This window comes from Syngnathus typhle, linkage group LG17 (genome assembly GCF_033458585.1).
Source record: "Syngnathus typhle isolate RoL2023-S1 ecotype Sweden linkage group LG17, RoL_Styp_1.0, whole genome shotgun sequence".
Taxonomy (NCBI): Eukaryota; Metazoa; Chordata; class Actinopteri; order Syngnathiformes; family Syngnathidae; genus Syngnathus; species Syngnathus typhle.
The window spans coordinates 7,962,649-7,979,460 of NC_083754.1; the positions used below are offsets into that span (position 1 = coordinate 7,962,649).

Below are 16,812 nucleotides of genomic sequence, written 5' to 3' on the forward strand. Positions count from 1 at the left end.
GCTTCCCTCGGGCAAGCGGATGATGATGTTTATCAGCGCTCGCTTTTTGCTTTTTCCCGTACGCAAATATCTTTCGGACTACGCGGCTTCGGTTCTCACGTCCGTCCGCCTGGTGAATTTTTGCCGTGTCTAACCGAGCCGCTGATGAGCCCGGCGACCTTGAACGGCGTTCGCGAGCGAAGGTCTCGCACCGGTGATGGGCAAAGCCGCTGATGAGAACATCTGCTCTCTGTTCATTTGCCGTCACACCGCCGGCGGTGGCTTGCTCGGCTCTCACGTCGCGCAGCTGTTGCTTCTCCCGCACGGTGCCTCGAACTTGCAGGGGACCCTCGAAAAATGGCAGCTCATCACAAAAACGGCTTTTGACATTTCATTTTACATTCCAAAACCATTTTTGCCCCTGATCAGTGCATGAGGCAGCTCCGCCTGTAAACGCAGCACTTTTCACCCCAGCCACAAACAGGCTATAAAAATGTGTCTCATTGTTGATCCATGGTGGATTTGGATAAAAGCATGCCACGCACAAATTATTATGAACTCTTTTAAGGTGGGACCGAAATGTATTTTGTCTCTCTTTAAGTCTCCCTGTTGAGCACTTTTACTTCCCTTTCACACACACACGTGAGGCTCCGCGGCGTTTATGGAAAGTGAGCACAAAAAAAACAAACGTTGTCCGTCTCCCACGAGGCTTATTTGTGCTCGAGCAAACAAAGCGGTGGCGGCGCATTTGTCACGCTAATAACGAACAATAAGAGCAAATTGTGCAGCTTTAACATCAACAAAAATCAATCTTCAATAGTCACCTCCTGTCATTTGATGGTTTTAAAGCATTCACGCCCCCCCCCCACTTGACTATTTGGGATAATTATTTTGCACGCAGCGTTTGGCTTCCAAATCTGCGAAGGCGTAAAAAGATGAAGCGCTGATTTAAGTGTCACTCAACCGCCGTGACGACACAAGTCATGTTTGCCTTCAAATTTAGTAGATTTTCGTTACGTTTCAATCCGGACGGTTTTAAGGTAGTCTGTAAATGCACTGACGCGGTGGTCGAGGATGAAGATGCGAGCCGACGGCTGACTGACAGTCAACTCAGGGTCCCAGCCAAAGCGGGCCGCTCACAATTACCCGTCTCGGTATATGACCGTGACCTCCAGTCAGCTCGGATTAGCTCCTGCTTTGAATCTCGTCGCGGCAGAACGCGCCGGGAGGCGAAAGTGCCGAATAATTGACTCTGGATTCAGGTGTTGGGTGGGGTGGGGGGCGGGGCGTGTCCAATCGCTGGCGTTGGCTCAGTTGGCAAGCGTCTGCTATCATTCTACGCTCAATAAACCAAGATGCTCGCTTCTTTTGTCAGATTATCGCTTAATCCTCGGATTGACTCACAAGAGTCAAGAAAAGAAATACAAATAGCATTACTCCGCAAATCACAGGTTTACATTTTTTTATGGATCCATACGCGGGTCTGGATAAAAGCATGTTCAAAATCATTCAAGTTTTTGATTCGGCGGATAAAACATTAAACATGACAACAGCTCCTACTTATGTAATACATTCAATACATATCAGATTAGTAAAATAAGACTTAATGGGTTCACTAAGCCACATTGACAAACACAAAGTGTCGACAAACACGTGTCGTGACGCATCCATCAGGTTTAGCAGTCAGCAGCCAAGTCACGTCTGCTTCTTGAATGTAGCAAACACGCGCGCATTTAGCCTAGCGCCTCATGCCGGAACGCTGAAGCCTATCGAAAGCCGCTTATCATTCGGACGACCTTTGTAGAACTCTTGAAGAGTCTCGGAGCGCGAGTATGTGACGGCGTCACGCCTCGGAAAACAGCTCATCTCGGAAACGTTGCATTTGCATTAGCAGTGTGCTTGTGGAGAGGTCGCATTCATACAAGGAACAAACGAGATGCCAAATACACAAACCAATCAACCAAATATATCAAAGGAGTTATTTTACGATTTTTTTTTTCTGTTTGTGCAGGGCCTCCATGGATTAAAATTTGAGTTTAGGGCCCTTTTGTTCTACCAATTATATTGATTAGTAATCATTAAATGCTGATTGTTCCCTTCAATAATTAAAATGTGTAGGATTGATTAAATAAACAAACAACTTTTCAAGAGCAGACATTCTAAATGATAAAGCGGATTACGGAATATTATTCAAGCCTAAAAAACTGAAACATATAAACACATATAAATTAAAGGACTTTATTCAGTCAGATTATTATTATCAGATTATTATTCAGTCAGATTTTAAATAAAACATTGAACGCTCCAGAGCTTTGGAATGCCCTACCAATGGATATTAAAACTGCTACCTCAGTAGAAACATTTAAGACACGTTTAAAGACACATTTCTACGATATGGCCTTTAACTAACCTGTAGTGGCCGATTCGGCTGGAGTTTGTTTTCTCTCTTTAAGATCAGGGGATGCTTTGAGAATAATTTTCAATTTTTGTTTGCGTGAAGCCCTTTGAGACTGCTTGTGATTTAGGGCAATACAAATAAACTTGACTTGACTTGACAAAATACCAGTTTCATAGTATTTTGGGAATGGATAATTCTGAACAAAGTAGCTGCTTCTCCTTCTGTACTCCCCAAAGGACATGAGACTTACCTGAGCATCTTCCAAAACAATACTGACTTATAATAAGCATTTGACTCTAAATTTTGATCATGTAAAGCAGTATGTAAATGATACAGTGAGCAAATAAACAATCTCGTACTTACTACTTGCAAGATGTTCCTTCTTCCCTTTTGGGCTTCAGTAGCTGCAGGACGAGTGTTAAAAGGGTGCTTGGACGCCCTCATGTGGACAGCAAAAGAAGCGCACCAGGCAAATTATAAGGGTGTGTCGGGGTATAGTTATTGCGTTTCATCGAATAATTACGTTAATAAAACTATATAAAGTTATAAAGTAGAATAAAGAATAAAGTTTCTATTTTTTACTCCCATTTTTAAAGAAAAACGAAGACAATTTGACGAATAATTAAACTTGCTAAAATATGGCAGGGTATAATGGCATTCGGTCCCTATAAAGCTAACATTTTACGACTTATACTTCTTAAACTATAACAAATAGATTTTTTATACTTCTTGTTGTTGTTTTCACAAGATCACTGAGTAAAAAAGGACTTACCTAAAACAAACCCAAAACACTGCATGGACGTGTTTAGCGTTAAACAAACGAGCCATTAAGTGAGCAAGGACCCCCAATTAGGTGTCTCGCACGTGCCTGAGTAAACGCTCCCGTTAAAATTTGCAGTAATTACTGATTTAAATAATAATAAAAACAAAAATATTGCAGTAATTTCATACAGTATTGAATTTTGGGGATGCAACTAAAATGTTATTGTAGTTAAGATAACAAAGAGGCCAGTGATGCGTCCAAATAATTTCCTTTATGCAAAGACTGCTTTCAAGCAATTCATGACTTTTAAGCTTTCAGTGCATTTGTTCATGAGCGGTTTACTTTCAATTCATGGTTGATAAGTGAAATAAATGATGAGGAAACTAAAAAACTAACACAAGGGTTAAATAAAATGAAAGCACTGCATTAAAAAAGTAAATAAATCAAGGCTTGCAGTTTGTATGAAATAAAGTGGATCCAGCATATCTGCAGTTTAGCATTTAGACAAAAGCAGTGCTTTGCTGCAATCTTCTGGAACCTATCGGCCTTTTTTTGAGAGGCATCAGTGACTTGTGGCGTTTGCGATTGGCGGCAGGACTCGACTCCTTTGTGTGGCCAACAGCAAGGTTCTGCTGGAACTCAAACTCATCAGCTGCTCTTCAGTCTCTTGGCGTGGAGGACTCCAGAGGTGTCATTCTCCTGGCCGGCGTCGCCCTCTGAGAGGGTCGACCTTTTCTGCTTGAGCTCCCGTCGCTCTCGTCTCTCTTCCATTTCCTCCAGTTCTTCGGCAAAGAGCGTCTTGAGTGCCGGGATCAGCGAGGGTAGGATCTTCAAGTCTCCCAGACGCACCTGACACACACAAGAAGGACTCCATTGAAAAGTGCGGTCACAAAACAATCCAAAGTGGCATCTCTAGGCGCACCCGCCTCACCCGCATGTGGTCGAAGGAGATGCCCACTCGCTCGGTGAAATCATCACTAAAGAGCGGGATCTTGGCGTAGCGCTGGCTGAAGTGATTCAGCATGATGAAGTCCGCCCGCATCCTCATGCCCACGTCGATCGCCTGTGATGTCGTGCTGCCCGAGTGCGGGGGGAAAAAAGAAAAAGAAAATATGACATAGGACCATGACATCATAAGTGACATCACGAGACCCAAAAGAAACGGATCAAACTTTTTTGTGTCCTGACCTATGTCGTTTGTCCACCGCTTCCTCCTCTAAACCGTCCTCCAGCGTGGCCTCATGGATCAGCAGGGTGGCGTTCTTCCCTGGAATAGAAATCAATCAGTCGGGGGTGGTCGGGTTAATCTGAGATCTTCTTGCAGATGTTGACTCACCAATGTGCACCAGGGCGTCGCAGGGCATGGTGTCGCCGGAGAAGACCACCTTCCAGCCCGACCGGTGCGTCAGGCTGCAGCCGTACGCGTTCTTACAGTGGCGAACTGTGCACGTCTCAAACTGACGGACGCAATCAAATACATAAATAAAAAATATCACCTTTGGATTTGTGGAGCGTTGATGGTGTCTGCACCTTTTCCAAGTCGTTTTTCTCGAGTAACGCGCCAATTAACGCTCGCGTCCTCGGCTTGGGAGCTTCTGCTTTGTGACGCAGGACGTCGTTTGGGATGAAGCTGAAAGCGAGTTCAGGTGAGATGACATAAGGGGGGTTTGCATAACGTGCGTAAATGACGAACTGACGTCGTACTTGACGTGATGGAGGATCTCCTCGCAGCCGTCGTGATACTGCCGCAGCCAACTCATCATGTCCCAGGGGGCCAACAGCAACACGGGACGCCAGGCCTTGCCTAAAGTTGCCTGAGACGCCAACATGTCACCGGCAACATGCATACATGGTCAATGCAAATATTCCTTCCGTAAATTTGTCATATGGTCACAAAAAAAAGAGACGCAAAATATTCAATATACTTTTACAGCCGTACCAGAGCACGTCGTCTTTGGTACAGCAGCTTGACCAGACCCTGACAATGAGACATATAACATTTTATGTAAACAACAATTTTATTTCCGCATGATGGAGCAGCCTCACCGTGTGATGGTCGGCGTGCATGTGCGACACAAACACGGCAGAGATGTCGGACAGAACCTTGTCCACGCCGTCGCCGTAGTGTCGGCACAGCTGGCCGAAGGTCCCCTCGCCGCAGTCCAACAGCAGCGAACGGCCCGAGCTAAGCAGCAAACGCGACTCATTAAATCGAAGCGACGGTCGGAAAGGGCAAAAACATTTCCAGTAAATTCCCTCAATCGCATTTTGTTGATAGGAACGATCATTATTAGCGTCACTTTTTTAGTTGGCGTCTTCCCTCCCACCAACCTGATGTTGATTAAAGTGCTGCTGACGTTGCGGATTTTCATGGGCAGAGCCGATCCAGTTCCCAGGAAAACAAACTCGGGATATTCTACTTGTCCTACATCAATACACACAATTGTCATCGGTGATGTGGAGAAGCCACCTGAAAAAACATCTTTGAAATAGTTTGACCCCTCCCACATTAAAACGTAAATTCTTGGTCTCTTACCAGGAGGCGCTGCGGAGCCGTTTGAGCGTAGCTGCTGACATTTGTCCACTTCTTGCAAAAAGTTGGGCACGTCAAAAGCCTCTTTGACAAACTCCTCGTGGATGCAAGGAGGGATGGCGTCTCTAAATCAAAGACGCAAGCAAAGCCACTTTCACACAGGCACGCCACCCAAAAACGCTTAGCATTTATTTTAGCCGTTAGCTTTCACACAGAACCCAGCAAAAAGGAACATTGCCACATTGCCGTGCACTTTCAGTAACAATCTTCAAATTAGACAGATTGTCTGAGCCGAAGGAGGCACTGACAGACCTTTGCCACTCGATGATCGGTCGCAACTGGAACTTGAGCAGACATTCGGCTCGCATGGCGGACGCCTTGAAAGATGAGCAGGGCTCCTGCCGGCAAGACGACAAAAAAAAAAAAAAACGTTTCAGCACAAATTGCAGGAAGCTCGCTGACATAAAGGAAGTTACTTTTGGCGTGTAGGCGGTGAGGTGCGGGAAGACGTCGGGGTGGATCATGTTGAGCTGCGCTTGGATCTTGTGACTGCGGACATTGTGGGCGGAGCCAGCGTGCTCGTTGAGGATCAGATGCTCAGTGGTGGACGGGAACCTGCAACGAAGACGATTCATTGGTTTGCCTACTCCATTGATTGCTGGATGGGGATTTTTACCATAAAGCTAAAAAAAAGACGAGGTACGAGAAAACTAACCTTTCCATCCAGGCTCGGTACTGATCCGTTTTCAGCAGTGCCTCAGGAGTAATGTGCACCACCAGGGCGGGGGCGTCCTCTGCCCCCCCGTTGTGATACCTGTGGGCGGGGGGAAAGTTCATGAAATGAAAGGACCTTCAGTGCATCTGCGTGTGTGTGTGACCTTGGCCTGACCTTGAAATGTGCTGACTATCGCAGAGAGGCCCGACAAACTCCTCGGACGGACACTCCACGATGACAAACACCGGCCCCGGATCGGTGGGCGTGCACACCTGCTCCGGTCGGATCTGATGAAGAAAACAATTGGAAAGTCGACTGAGCTCAATCAAAAGTTCATCAAAAGAGAAACACCAGGTGAGAAACACGCACCTGTTTGCCATCATACGTGATGCTTTTGCCGCTCTTCAGAGCGGCGATGAGTGGGCCAATCGCCGCTGTGCCACTACATGACCAACAACAACAGTAGAAATCATGAAATTTGAATCAGAATCAAACAAATGACCAAAAATAACAAACTACAGAAGAAGCTTCCGTGGAGGAGGTCATCAAGTTACTCACACAGGAAGTCCAAGTTCTTTGGCCTCGAGCACCAAGAAGTTTCCTTTCTTGGGATGAAGCTGACGACATAAAACGGCATTTCACTTTAAACGCACCCACGTGCACACGAGCACGCGCGCACACAAAACGTTGCTCACTTTGCATATGAATGCGACCACCAGTGATGCGTCTCTTGGAACCTGGCTTTTGTCTCCTACGAAAAAAAAATGTTTTCATATTTTTTAAGACTGTCAAAGGTGCCACACTTCAACAAAAAGTCACCTGAATTATGTCTGATACAAGTCACAAATTACCTGATTGGTCTTTGACATCATCGAGGTGATCGCCGTCTCTCCCGACGGAGGTGGGACTTGGGGAGCGGCTAATTCCTGGAGAGAGTCGGCTATTCCTTGGTGAGGCTACGGACAAAGAGGGTGACAAATGAGAAGGAGGAGAAGAATGACAATGTTCCCGGATCACCAAAGACTTACAACTCACCGAAGATGGGAACTTGCACAACGGTCATGGTGTCGTCCGTGTATGTTTGTTCCGTGTACGGACGAACAGCTGATGGGAGAAAACGACGCAGAATTTAAAGCAAAAATGAAAGGAGAATATAAGTTGCGATGAGAGCAGGACGCAGAAGACGTACAAAGTTTTATGCTGTCCAGCGGCCCGGAGAAAGTCTTGATGGCTTTCACGTAGCTCTCCTTTAAACACAGACAAGGTCACTCAGCATGCAGTACTCCAGAAATGCACGACCCACAAATTTACATAATTGCAGGCATTCCTATTTTCCTCTCAAAGATCAGTCTGCTTTCAGTGTCCACTTTTTCCAACTTCCTGTTTGTGTCCCAATATTTGTTTGAGGGTCTCACCAGCTGAGGGGGTCCCGAGAGGACGCAGTCGGGGACTCCGGTGTCCTTCAAGGTGAGGATCATTCCCGAAAGACCACCCACGTTCTCCCAGCTCATCCGGGTCAAGAAGATGTTGTCCAGGCGGGATGCTCGCAGCCTGGAAACACGAGTGCCAGTCAATATTTAGACACATATACACATAAATAAAGGACTGGTCGCCAAACGACGAATCATAATCATGAATAATCATCATAATTATGAATGCAGCAATGGTGTGTCTTACTTGTGCTCGTGCATGAGTCTTTGCGTCCCTTCTCCACAGTTGAACAAGTACCTGCAGAAGAGAAAGGACATGAATGATGACGCCATAGCGTGTGGTTGTAACAGCGGATGCACGCACCTGTTGAACTCGGAGAAGACGTAAAGTGACGCGGCGTTGTCCCGACTTCCGGCGCCGACCACCTGCACGTACACAGTGGCGGGGCCGTGCACGTCGCCGCGTTTGCTGCGACTCTCTTTGCCCTTCAGCCTCCGGAGAGGCTTCGCCTGCTGCTTGGCGGGCCTCATATTCTCCATCTTGTTGTTGGTGTTGTCAGCCATGGAATGATGCGCTTGCCTGGCAGGTCGCAAAAAAGGACAGCGACACGGGGTGAGGAGCAGCGGACGAGCGGCGGCGGACACGCGCAATGTGATGACACTCAGAATGTTCATAATATTGAAAAACGCGTCAATCAAAAAACATCCTCATGTGGATTCTTCTTGGTCAAACATTCTCTAGCCGCCATTCGGGGCAAAATGACATTATAAAATAAAATTGCCGGGTGGGCGAAGAAAGGAGCAAGGAGAGCTTGTTCGCGAGTTGACACACGCGTGAGACACACCACTTCCGGCATATGTTGATGATGTCATTCGGGACTGAGCCAATGGCTGCCGAGGCTTCTCTGCTCTCTGGACCAATCAGAAGCTTGGTTTGACTCAAGCCTGCTAAAAATTAAACACGACCACTCGAACATAAGGTGAAATTAAGCTGTAAAAATTGTATTGTTGATGTACTTGATGAAATAGATCAAATCTAACTATTTTTGTAAGGGTGAATTTATCCTGCTTATTTTACTCTGTCAATTTTAATCAAGTCACAAATATGAAGAAAGTCAAGGCAGAACACGCACACATATCGTACATAATATTCTTCTGGTCTTTATTTACGTCTCAGCATGTCATAAACAACTTCAGCCTCTCACTTCGGACTCTTTACTCCTTTCTGATATGACAAGGAGACCAAACACTTGATGCTTTCAATTCACACACACACATGCACTCAGCATGTTTCCAGCAGGAGGCAACACTTTCTATTTCTCCTCAATAATAATAACAATAATAATAATTAGCATTCATCTGGATCTAGTTATGATGTTGCATCGCTGATACACACTTTCATCATGACGGCTGTGTGTGTGTGTTTAATTGTGAGTGTGATGTGAAGGAGATGAACGTGCTTTTTTTTTTTTTTTGCTCGCAGCTTTGCTTTGTTTTGCATCTGGCTTGAAGTCTTTATTGTTGCATTTAGATGAACCAACGTGTGAGTGTGTATTCATTTGGGAAAGGGCAATCAGTCCATATAGGAAGGCGAGCTAGGAGAAGCCGGCATCTGATCCAGAAGTCTGCACACGTAAGTGGCCACGTCCACCTGACGCTCCTCGTACATCTGAATGAATGGATCTTTCTGGAAGAAGGCGCGAAAATAAGACGTTAAGAATGCGGCGCCAACATATCGTGACTTGCTGATGACAAACGTCGACTCACCAGCAGCTCTTTGTACTTTGGCCTTTTGGACTCGTCCTTGGTAAGGCTTAAAAACAGGAGGTTATGATTACCATTATTATCACTGCGGAACTATTTAAAAAGGTGCACTTTAGCATCCTGTCCACTTGGTGGCAGACTTTTTCATCTGTGCAGAAAGCGTCACACCACAGTATTGGCATCTCACCACACGTTAACGAAGGAGATGAATTTGGGCGAGAAACGTCGCTCGTCAGAGTTGCTGAGCTGCGGCGGGTCTCCTCGGACCACCTGGGTCAGCTGATCGAACACACTGTTCCATTTGGGGTACGGGAAGCGCCCCGTCGCCAGCTCGTACTGCAAGGCCACCGCAGGCACGCACTTAGCAAGAAGGAATTTTTCCAGATACATATCAAGAGCGGAAGCTCACCAACGTGATTCCCAAACTCCAAACGTCCGAGCGCACGTCGTAACCTTGCCGCGATGCGCACGGGTCGATTCGCTCCGGCTAGAAAATAAACACAACCAAAAAAACATTACACAAGCACAAAACAGAAACACAACATAGTTGAAAACCTCGGATGAGGGTTTAAAACTTGGGCTAGGGCTCCAAACAAGGAGCCAGTTTTCACCAAAGGTTAAGGTTTGAAGTTTGGCTTAGGTTTGAGTTTCAAACAAGGATTAAGGCGTGAAGCCAGAAATAAGATTTCAAGATCGAGTTTATACGATTCCCGGGAACCAGACAGTGAAGACCAGATGTGTTTCCAGGTGTGCGTTTGAGTCATAATAGGCACGTTAGCAGTTTAGCAAGTTAGCGCACGCCCGGGTGTTGTTGTCATTTCAATGAAAACACGGCTCATTCCACACACTCGAGTGACACGGCGCCTCAAATTGTCACTTGATGGTACCCTCACATGACTGTGTGTGTGTGTGTGTGCGCGCGTGGTGGTCTTGATTGCCAAATTTAGAATGGAAAACTGCTGGGGGGCAGAGTGTGTCTGGGGGTGTTGGTTGCTGATGTCAGCGTGAAGGACCCCCGCCCACCCACGAGAGAAAATAACGAAACAATGACATCATCACAATGTTGGCTGAAGTCGACGTACTCAAGACGGCTTGCACGCGTGAGACTTACGGCCATGTACGGTCGGCATCCGGCGTCGCGTGTTTTGGCGATGGAGTCCACCAGCTGGCCACTGATGCCAAAGTCGCACAGTTTGATGTTTCCGTTTCTGTCCAGAAGAATGTTTGACGGCTTGATGTCTGAAGAACAAGAAACAAATATTCAGACCTCCAGCTCAAAAGGGCCTTCGCAATGCTCGGGCCCGAAAAATAATTCAAAGTATACCATCGTAATCATTAGGCGTTTTACCTCTGTGGATTATTTTCAAGTTTTCTTTTAGGTGGTTAAGTGCTTTCACAGTCTGCAAGTAGGACGATAACAACAAAAGTCAGGTGAGAAGACTCGAGAGGTAGGGAAAGAAGATGATGACGACTCACGGCTAAAGTGATTTTCCCCAAGATTTCCTCAGGAATGACGTCATCTAGTGAGCAATACACAAACTTGTAGAACTTGTCTAAAGAGGTAGCCATGAGTTCCATGCAGATCCAGCAGTCGCCCTGCAACACACACACACACATTGATGTTTGACATTCTCCATCTCATGAAATGTTCCTTTGAGTGTTTGAAGCACGCTCGACCCCCACCATGGAGGTGCTATGATACCGACCTCTCTGAAAAGAGCGCCGTAGAACTGCACGATGTAGGGACAGTCGCTGCTGCGCATCACCACGTCCAAGTCCATGAGGAGCTGCTTCTGCTCCTTTTCGTCCACCGTTGAGCGGATCCTCTGAGGGGAGAGAGCAAAGCGCTGGCTCGGCAGAATAACTTATCGGAGGGAGGGGTTTGGGGACGGCGGGTGCGCCCACCTTGACCGCCATGATCTGGTTGCTGGGCTTGTGCACCATCTTATTGACGGAGCCGTAGGCCCCGCGACCGATCTCGCCCAGGTCCTTCAGGTCCTCGGCCGTGAAGTCCCAAAGCTGCTCGGGCGACAGCTTCAGCTTGCCCGATGACTCGATGCTGTGCGTTCGCAGCCTTTCGCTAAGGTAGCGGAAATAACCGTGTTAATTGTTGGAATGGGACAAAATGGTGGCGGCGGTGGAGGTGGCTCACATGTGCGGGTTCTGGAAGGGTTGTCCGCCTGTGTTCAGCGCGAATCTGGTGGTGGGTTTGATGGGCGGGTTGGCGAAGTTCAGCTTGAGGGCTTTACGTTTGCCTGACAACAAATACAACGACCACCAGGGGCAAAGTCAGCCAGCGTCAGGATAGACCTCGAACGACACGAGCAAAGGACACGAAACAAAAAAAAAAAAGAAGAGTGAGGAGATGCCCGCATGCCACGCAGACGGCGAGTTAGTGAGAACACGTTATCATTTCGGCCCACGTGAGCACATGCGAGAGTAAATGAGCACCAGGATCCAGCAAGTCAAGCCGTGTTCAGTTTCCAACATCCCACAATGACAGAAAACCAACAGAATGCATTTCAATCAGTGTCAACTGCTTTGACTTTTTTTGGCTATGGACAGCAACAATATGGACAGGAAGTTAACGTTTGTGACGCAATTCAAGTCCTATAGAAATAGACGGGTCCGGTGGCACAAACCAGCCTGCTTTCAGCGTAGATTAGCAGCGAGCAGCAGATCACACACGCATCCACCCAAGTATTAGAGGTTGTGAGCGCACACACAGTGAGGTTGGTCTTACTTGGGGGGGCTCCAGACAGGTTTATCTGAAAGCCTGGAGGCGAGAACACAACGTTTACTTCCTGTTCAACAATTTCCTGTTTGGAGCGACATGCACGTGCAATATCCAACATGGCCGACACGGAGGCATGTGGCTGAAGTGGCCAAACACGTATGGAAAATGATAAATATGTAAAACGTGACAGCAACACAGACTTTTCTTGGGCAGCCTCACCGTGGTTCCACGTTAGCGAGCGTTAGTTAGCAGCGTGGAGAGAAAAGTCAGAGAAGGAAGAGAAAACATGGAATCGTCACTTTGTGCGATAAATCATTGGCACCTGAAATCACTTGATAGCGCCCTCTTTGGCAAAAAGGAGGATTACAGAACAAAAATAGGTGGCGAAGGACGCATAGATTGTTTTAGGTGGAAAGAGGGACGAGGATCCTGTAAGTGTCGTTATTTTTTAGGAAACCTATTAGGATCACAAGTAGCATTACCTTTCTTCGGCACTCAAGCTCAACGTGCAAAGAGCTAAGAAAAACTGAGCAGTTGTGGTAATTGTGAAATCGGGCTCATCTATTTTTAGAAACAAACGTGCAGTCGATTCTCTGAGGTGTGAGTCTTACCTGTTTCACTCTGACACCTCCAGCAGGTGTTGGCATCTGAAAAGGAACATTTTGCATCAAGTCTTTCATTTCACACTGTGCAAAAAAAAAAAAGTGTTCAACAGAGCTTCGAATCCAAAGTGACACATTGAGGTCTGATTACATCCCACACAAACAAGATGCAGGAAACAATGAAGCCCTTCGTTGCAATGCAAACCTGACAGGCTATCGGATACGTTGATGAGGTGCGAACGACCACCGTGGCTGCACAAAATGGACTTGTTACCCACGGCAAGTCCTCAAGCGGCGGCGATTGTGTTCAAGTGGCTGAAGAATGAAGCCAAGTTTAGACACAACCTGAGTCGTGAATGTCAAGGGTGTTGTTGCACTTTCATCAGAGATGACTCAACAGCAGCTTTATGCTGGGGGGATATATATAAATATAATTTTAATGCATGGTAAGAGATAATTTAGCAAAGGGATTTGTTTTGAAATTGTGCATTTTAGGAACTGACTTTGCTTGTCCTAGCTCAACGAATTGGAAAGCAGACGGAACACAATTGGAATGAACCCCGAAACTAGCAGAGACATTGTTGGACTTAAATTCAAGTCACGAATGTCAAGGATGTTGCGGACTCAACGCCGATTGAGGACCCTTACGTCGAGGGGGGCTAAAATATAAACAGGAATTCAAACAGACGTTCAGAAAAGATTTGGCAGGGGAGTTGTTTTAGCATTGCGCAGTTCTGGAACGGAATTTGGTAGTGGTGATTCGTTCCGTCCATAGGCAAGTAATTCGATATATTGTAAATAGTTGTCGGTGATATTTGATCCCACGGCCGCTCCTTGCTTCGTGCCCTCGAGAGAGTAGCCGATCGGAGGTCCCCGCGGCTAACACCCGAGCTCGAGTTCACCTTCGCTGGGATTCATCCATCCGTCCATCCGTGCTCGCTCGCTTACTCACCCTGCAGGCTGCTCACGCTGCTAATGTGCTGCAAAGACTGCTGGTGGGCAGCCGGGGCGGCGTTCACCGTGCCGCCGTTGTTACTGCTGGCCACGGAGGTCTTGTTGGGACCGAGACTCGCCATTGTTGTGTGTTTAAATTCCATCGGCGGCGCCGGCGGCTGTCTGGCTTGGCTGTCGAGCGGGTGTGCTGCCTACGACACGCTGATCAGACGCTTCTCCTAATCGGCCCACGATCAATAACGTCCGTTGCGCAGCACCATGCGGGACCCGGGAGACTATCGGCGGGTGCGGAGGCCGGTAAAAGTTGAGCGATTGTGGCTGCAAAACAGCTTGCGGGGAAGCTGGCTACCTGTGAAGGAGGGTGGCGATCACAACATCAGCGAAGCTAAGCTAAACTAAGCTAAGCGAAGAGCTAGCAGCAGCCAACAAACAGCGATCAGCTGACCAAGTGACACTGACATCTCTGTCGCGCCCCTTCTCTTCCCCCCCACACATACATTTGATTTCTGACTGAAATGCCCAATTACTATTTATTCATTGATACTTTTTTTTACACTGGTGTATTTTTTTTAATTTGACCTCTTTTACATATTTTGATTTCTCCTTGTTTTGTTTAATTGTCAGTGACATGTGCGCGCCCTCGCAGACTCGGTATTAGGTCTACAAAATGTTTTTTTTTTTCAAGTGACTGTTTTTTGCTTTCCTTTTAAACCGATAACAAGTATTGATATTCATTTTATTTATATTTGTGTACTGCACGTTTTATGATCAGTTTACTTTTGTGAGTTTATATTTATGACAACTCTACGCCCACACACGCCATTTAACCAAACAATTCCGGAAGCGAGGCTAAAAACACGCATGTCTTTCAAGAGTTTGTTTACGCGGACTTTAGTTGATTGACACTTGACATGTCAACGCCCTCGCAAAAGCAGCCAATCACATACACGCTAGCCAAAAGAAACCCGGACGTGAAGCTAAAAATAAACTTTGCACTTTAGACCAAGGCCTCGCTTTCTTTCTAGCAAACATCACTCGAGCACGGGAGGTTAATTAGTTATCAATAATAATAATTTGCTTTCACGTCTTTATTTTGTAGATGTAATAATTCAACCATCACAAATCTCTCCGTTCAAACTTGATGAATTAATCCACGATGACGCCGTTGCCGTGATTGCGTTAAAATAACTTTATTTTGTTGCTTTAACTTTAAATCCAAATAGTACAAACGAGGTGCTAGCGATAAATTAACCAAACGAAAATGGACGGCAGTGAAAAGGCAAATTACAGTCAGATCCCTACCGGGGATTCGGCGGGGACGCTCGAAAAAGGGCGCGTCGACGTCTCGTGCGGGCGGCGCGAGACGAGGATGGCACTCCAAGTCAATGAGTACACGGCGACTACTTGGATGCTTGTTATCTGGCGAGCGTGCAATGGGATGATGTCTTTATTCTTTGGTTTAGCGACGTTCGTACAGGTGAGCTTTTAAACTCTCGCACAACCAGGTTACTCACGTTTAGACACCACCACTCTAAACTTTGGACTGTGTTGGGCAGATCAACGACCCGGATGCCGCCTTGTGGATGGTAAATATAAATAATAAACGCACAAAATAAAACATGTTGCAAACGACACCTTAAAGTTGACTCCAGTGAGTAGTAATTGTACTTTGTGTAATTTTTCCGTTGCAGTTCGGTTACGGCGTTCCTTCCATCCTCTGTGCGCTCATTGGGCTCAAACCCCACGTGACGGGTACGCAGCCTATTGTGATTGGCTCGTTCGTGGATACGTCAATGTTGCCACCATTTTGGATGTGGCATTTCTGCCTCGTCAACTAAATGAAATGAACTGCATTAGGAACCTACAAATGTAAATTATTGTATTTGTTCTTGCAGGAATACACAGTGCGTAAAAAGAGGTAGAGTTGAGTACTGTACACAGGACTTAATAGAATTAGCCACAGTCAGCATTTTCTGTAGGCAAAATTATGAATGGCAAAATACGACTAAATGTCCGCTCTTATTACGTCACAACTCGTTCAACATGATCTGTGCTGTTTTTGCAGAGATTTTAGCATGGAGACGTGTGGCTGACTTGCATATGATGCTGTGCACCGGGATGCTCCTGATCATCGGATGGAAACTTAATGGCCAGAACACGACTGGCGTCTTCCAAGAAGAGGAGGCCAGGTAGGTCAAGTGGATGCAATGGACTCCCCCTAGAACTAAGTTTTTCAAGTGAGCATATAAAGAACACTCACATCCTTTTATTTTATTTTTTTTTAAAGAGAATTCGGTGGTGTGGCATTGACAGTTTTGTGGCTAATGCTGTGTCGTCACTCCGGAAGGTGCAGTTGACGTCAACACTGCATTTTTATTACAATGTAAAGAAGTTTGATTGACTTACATCCATGTTTTGTGGTCCTGCAGGTCGGCAGTGGGTAAACTCAGAGTTTCGGCCGCCGTCCTTGTCACTCTTTTTCCATTTGTATGCTGGTTTTACTTCCACATCCACGAAGAGCTGCGTGCTAACTGGCCGGCGCACTGCAAAACTGCACTTTAATGGCAACAAAAGGACATTTCATTTGCAATACGACTGAAAGCTATGGAACAATAACACTTTGATGAATCAATGAATGTTGTTTTGATGATGTGTAATTTTATGTTATTTAATTTTATTAAAACTATTTGGGAGAAAACTATGGAGTAATAACAGTTTGATGAATAAATGTATGTTGTTTTGATGATCTGTAATTTCATGTTGTTTAATTTTATTAAAACTATTTGTGAGAATCAATAAGATACAAATAGTTTGTTAATGTAATTGTTCAGTTTGGTTGTTCTCAGTATTATTCAATTTAAAAGGGAAGCTATTTTTCAGAGATTTGCTATCAAAATAAATATTGTATAAACATTTAAGTTAATCTAATTTTGTCTT

General features: G+C 46.0%; 3 protein-coding genes across 5 annotated transcripts; 1 reads left to right on the forward strand and 2 right to left on the reverse strand.

Moving 5' to 3' along the window:
* Nucleotides 1-3,392: 3,392 nt before the first annotated feature.
* Nucleotides 3,393-8,678, reverse strand: elac2 (elaC ribonuclease Z 2). Its single transcript, XM_061303249.1, has 23 exons — nt 8,183-8,678; nt 8,066-8,116; nt 7,804-7,939; nt 7,578-7,635; nt 7,424-7,492; nt 7,240-7,344; nt 7,084-7,139; nt 6,947-7,005; nt 6,758-6,830; nt 6,563-6,675; nt 6,389-6,487; nt 6,150-6,288; nt 5,986-6,071; nt 5,677-5,798; nt 5,472-5,565; nt 5,187-5,325; nt 5,080-5,118; nt 4,845-4,954; nt 4,671-4,770; nt 4,477-4,597; nt 4,329-4,407; nt 4,072-4,216; nt 3,393-3,989 (listed from the first exon to the last, which is right to left on the reverse strand). The coding sequence occupies exons 1-23, from the start codon at nt 8,491-8,493 to the stop codon at nt 3,789-3,791; spliced, it is 2,505 nt and encodes an 834-aa protein (XP_061159233.1). The 5' UTR covers nt 8,494-8,678; the 3' UTR covers nt 3,393-3,788.
* Nucleotides 8,679-8,959: 281 nt separating this feature from the next.
* Nucleotides 8,960-14,319, reverse strand: map2k4a (mitogen-activated protein kinase kinase 4a). 2 transcript variants are annotated; one of them, XM_061303250.1, is made up of 13 exons: nt 13,874-14,318; nt 12,931-12,966; nt 12,326-12,358; nt 11,735-11,837; nt 11,488-11,662; nt 11,289-11,408; nt 11,059-11,178; nt 10,931-10,982; nt 10,694-10,821; nt 9,992-10,069; nt 9,770-9,918; nt 9,586-9,631; nt 8,960-9,505 (listed from the first exon to the last, which is right to left on the reverse strand). In XM_061303250.1, the coding sequence occupies exons 1-13, from the start codon at nt 14,016-14,018 to the stop codon at nt 9,392-9,394; spliced, it is 1,299 nt and encodes a 432-aa protein (XP_061159234.1). In that variant the 5' UTR covers nt 14,019-14,318; the 3' UTR covers nt 8,960-9,391. The 2 variants fall into 2 exon arrangements, with proteins under 2 accessions (XP_061159234.1, XP_061159235.1); XM_061303251.1 differs by lacking the exon at nt 12,326-12,358 and having other exon boundaries at nt 13,874-14,319.
* Nucleotides 14,320-14,389: 70 nt separating this feature from the next.
* Nucleotides 14,390-16,793, forward strand: tmem220 (transmembrane protein 220). Of its 2 annotated transcripts, XM_061303252.1 has the most exons (6): nt 14,390-15,352; nt 15,432-15,461; nt 15,567-15,627; nt 15,941-16,064; nt 16,163-16,222; nt 16,305-16,793. In XM_061303252.1, the coding sequence occupies exons 1-6, from the start codon at nt 15,137-15,139 to the stop codon at nt 16,435-16,437; spliced, it is 624 nt and encodes a 207-aa protein (XP_061159236.1). In that variant the 5' UTR covers nt 14,390-15,136; the 3' UTR covers nt 16,438-16,793. The 2 variants fall into 2 exon arrangements, with proteins under 2 accessions (XP_061159236.1, XP_061159237.1); XM_061303253.1 differs by lacking the exon at nt 16,163-16,222.
* Nucleotides 16,794-16,812: the final 19 nt, after the last annotated feature.

Coding starts and splice junctions, on each gene's coding strand:
- elac2 (XM_061303249.1), bottom strand. CDS start 8,493: ATGAACATTCTGAGTGTCATCACATTGCGCGTGTCCGCCGCCGCTCGT. Junction 7,345..7,423: donor TGTGCAAGTTCCCATCTTCG/GTGAGTTGTAAG, acceptor CTTTGTCCGTAG/CCTCACCAAGGAATAGCCGA. Junction 7,006..7,083: donor TGGTCGCATTCATATGCAAA/GTGAGCAACGTT, acceptor TTATGTCGTCAG/CTTCATCCCAAGAAAGGAAA.
- map2k4a (XM_061303250.1), bottom strand. CDS start 14,018: ATGGAATTTAAACACACAACAATGGCGAGTCTCGGTCCCAACAAGACC. Junction 12,359..12,930: donor GAGGTGTCAGAGTGAAACAG/GTAAGACTCACA, acceptor TCTCGCCTCCAG/GCTTTCAGATAAACCTGTCT. Junction 9,919..9,991: donor GGAGTTTGGGAATCACGTTG/GTGAGCTTCCGC, acceptor GTGGCCTTGCAG/TACGAGCTGGCGACGGGGCG.
- tmem220 (XM_061303252.1), top strand. CDS start 15,137: ATGGACGGCAGTGAAAAGGCAAATTACAGTCAGATCCCTACCGGGGAT. Junction 15,353..15,431: donor GTTTAGCGACGTTCGTACAG/GTGAGCTTTTAA, acceptor TGTGTTGGGCAG/ATCAACGACCCGGATGCCGC. Junction 16,065..16,162: donor TTCCAAGAAGAGGAGGCCAG/GTAGGTCAAGTG, acceptor TTTTTTTTAAAG/AGAATTCGGTGGTGTGGCAT.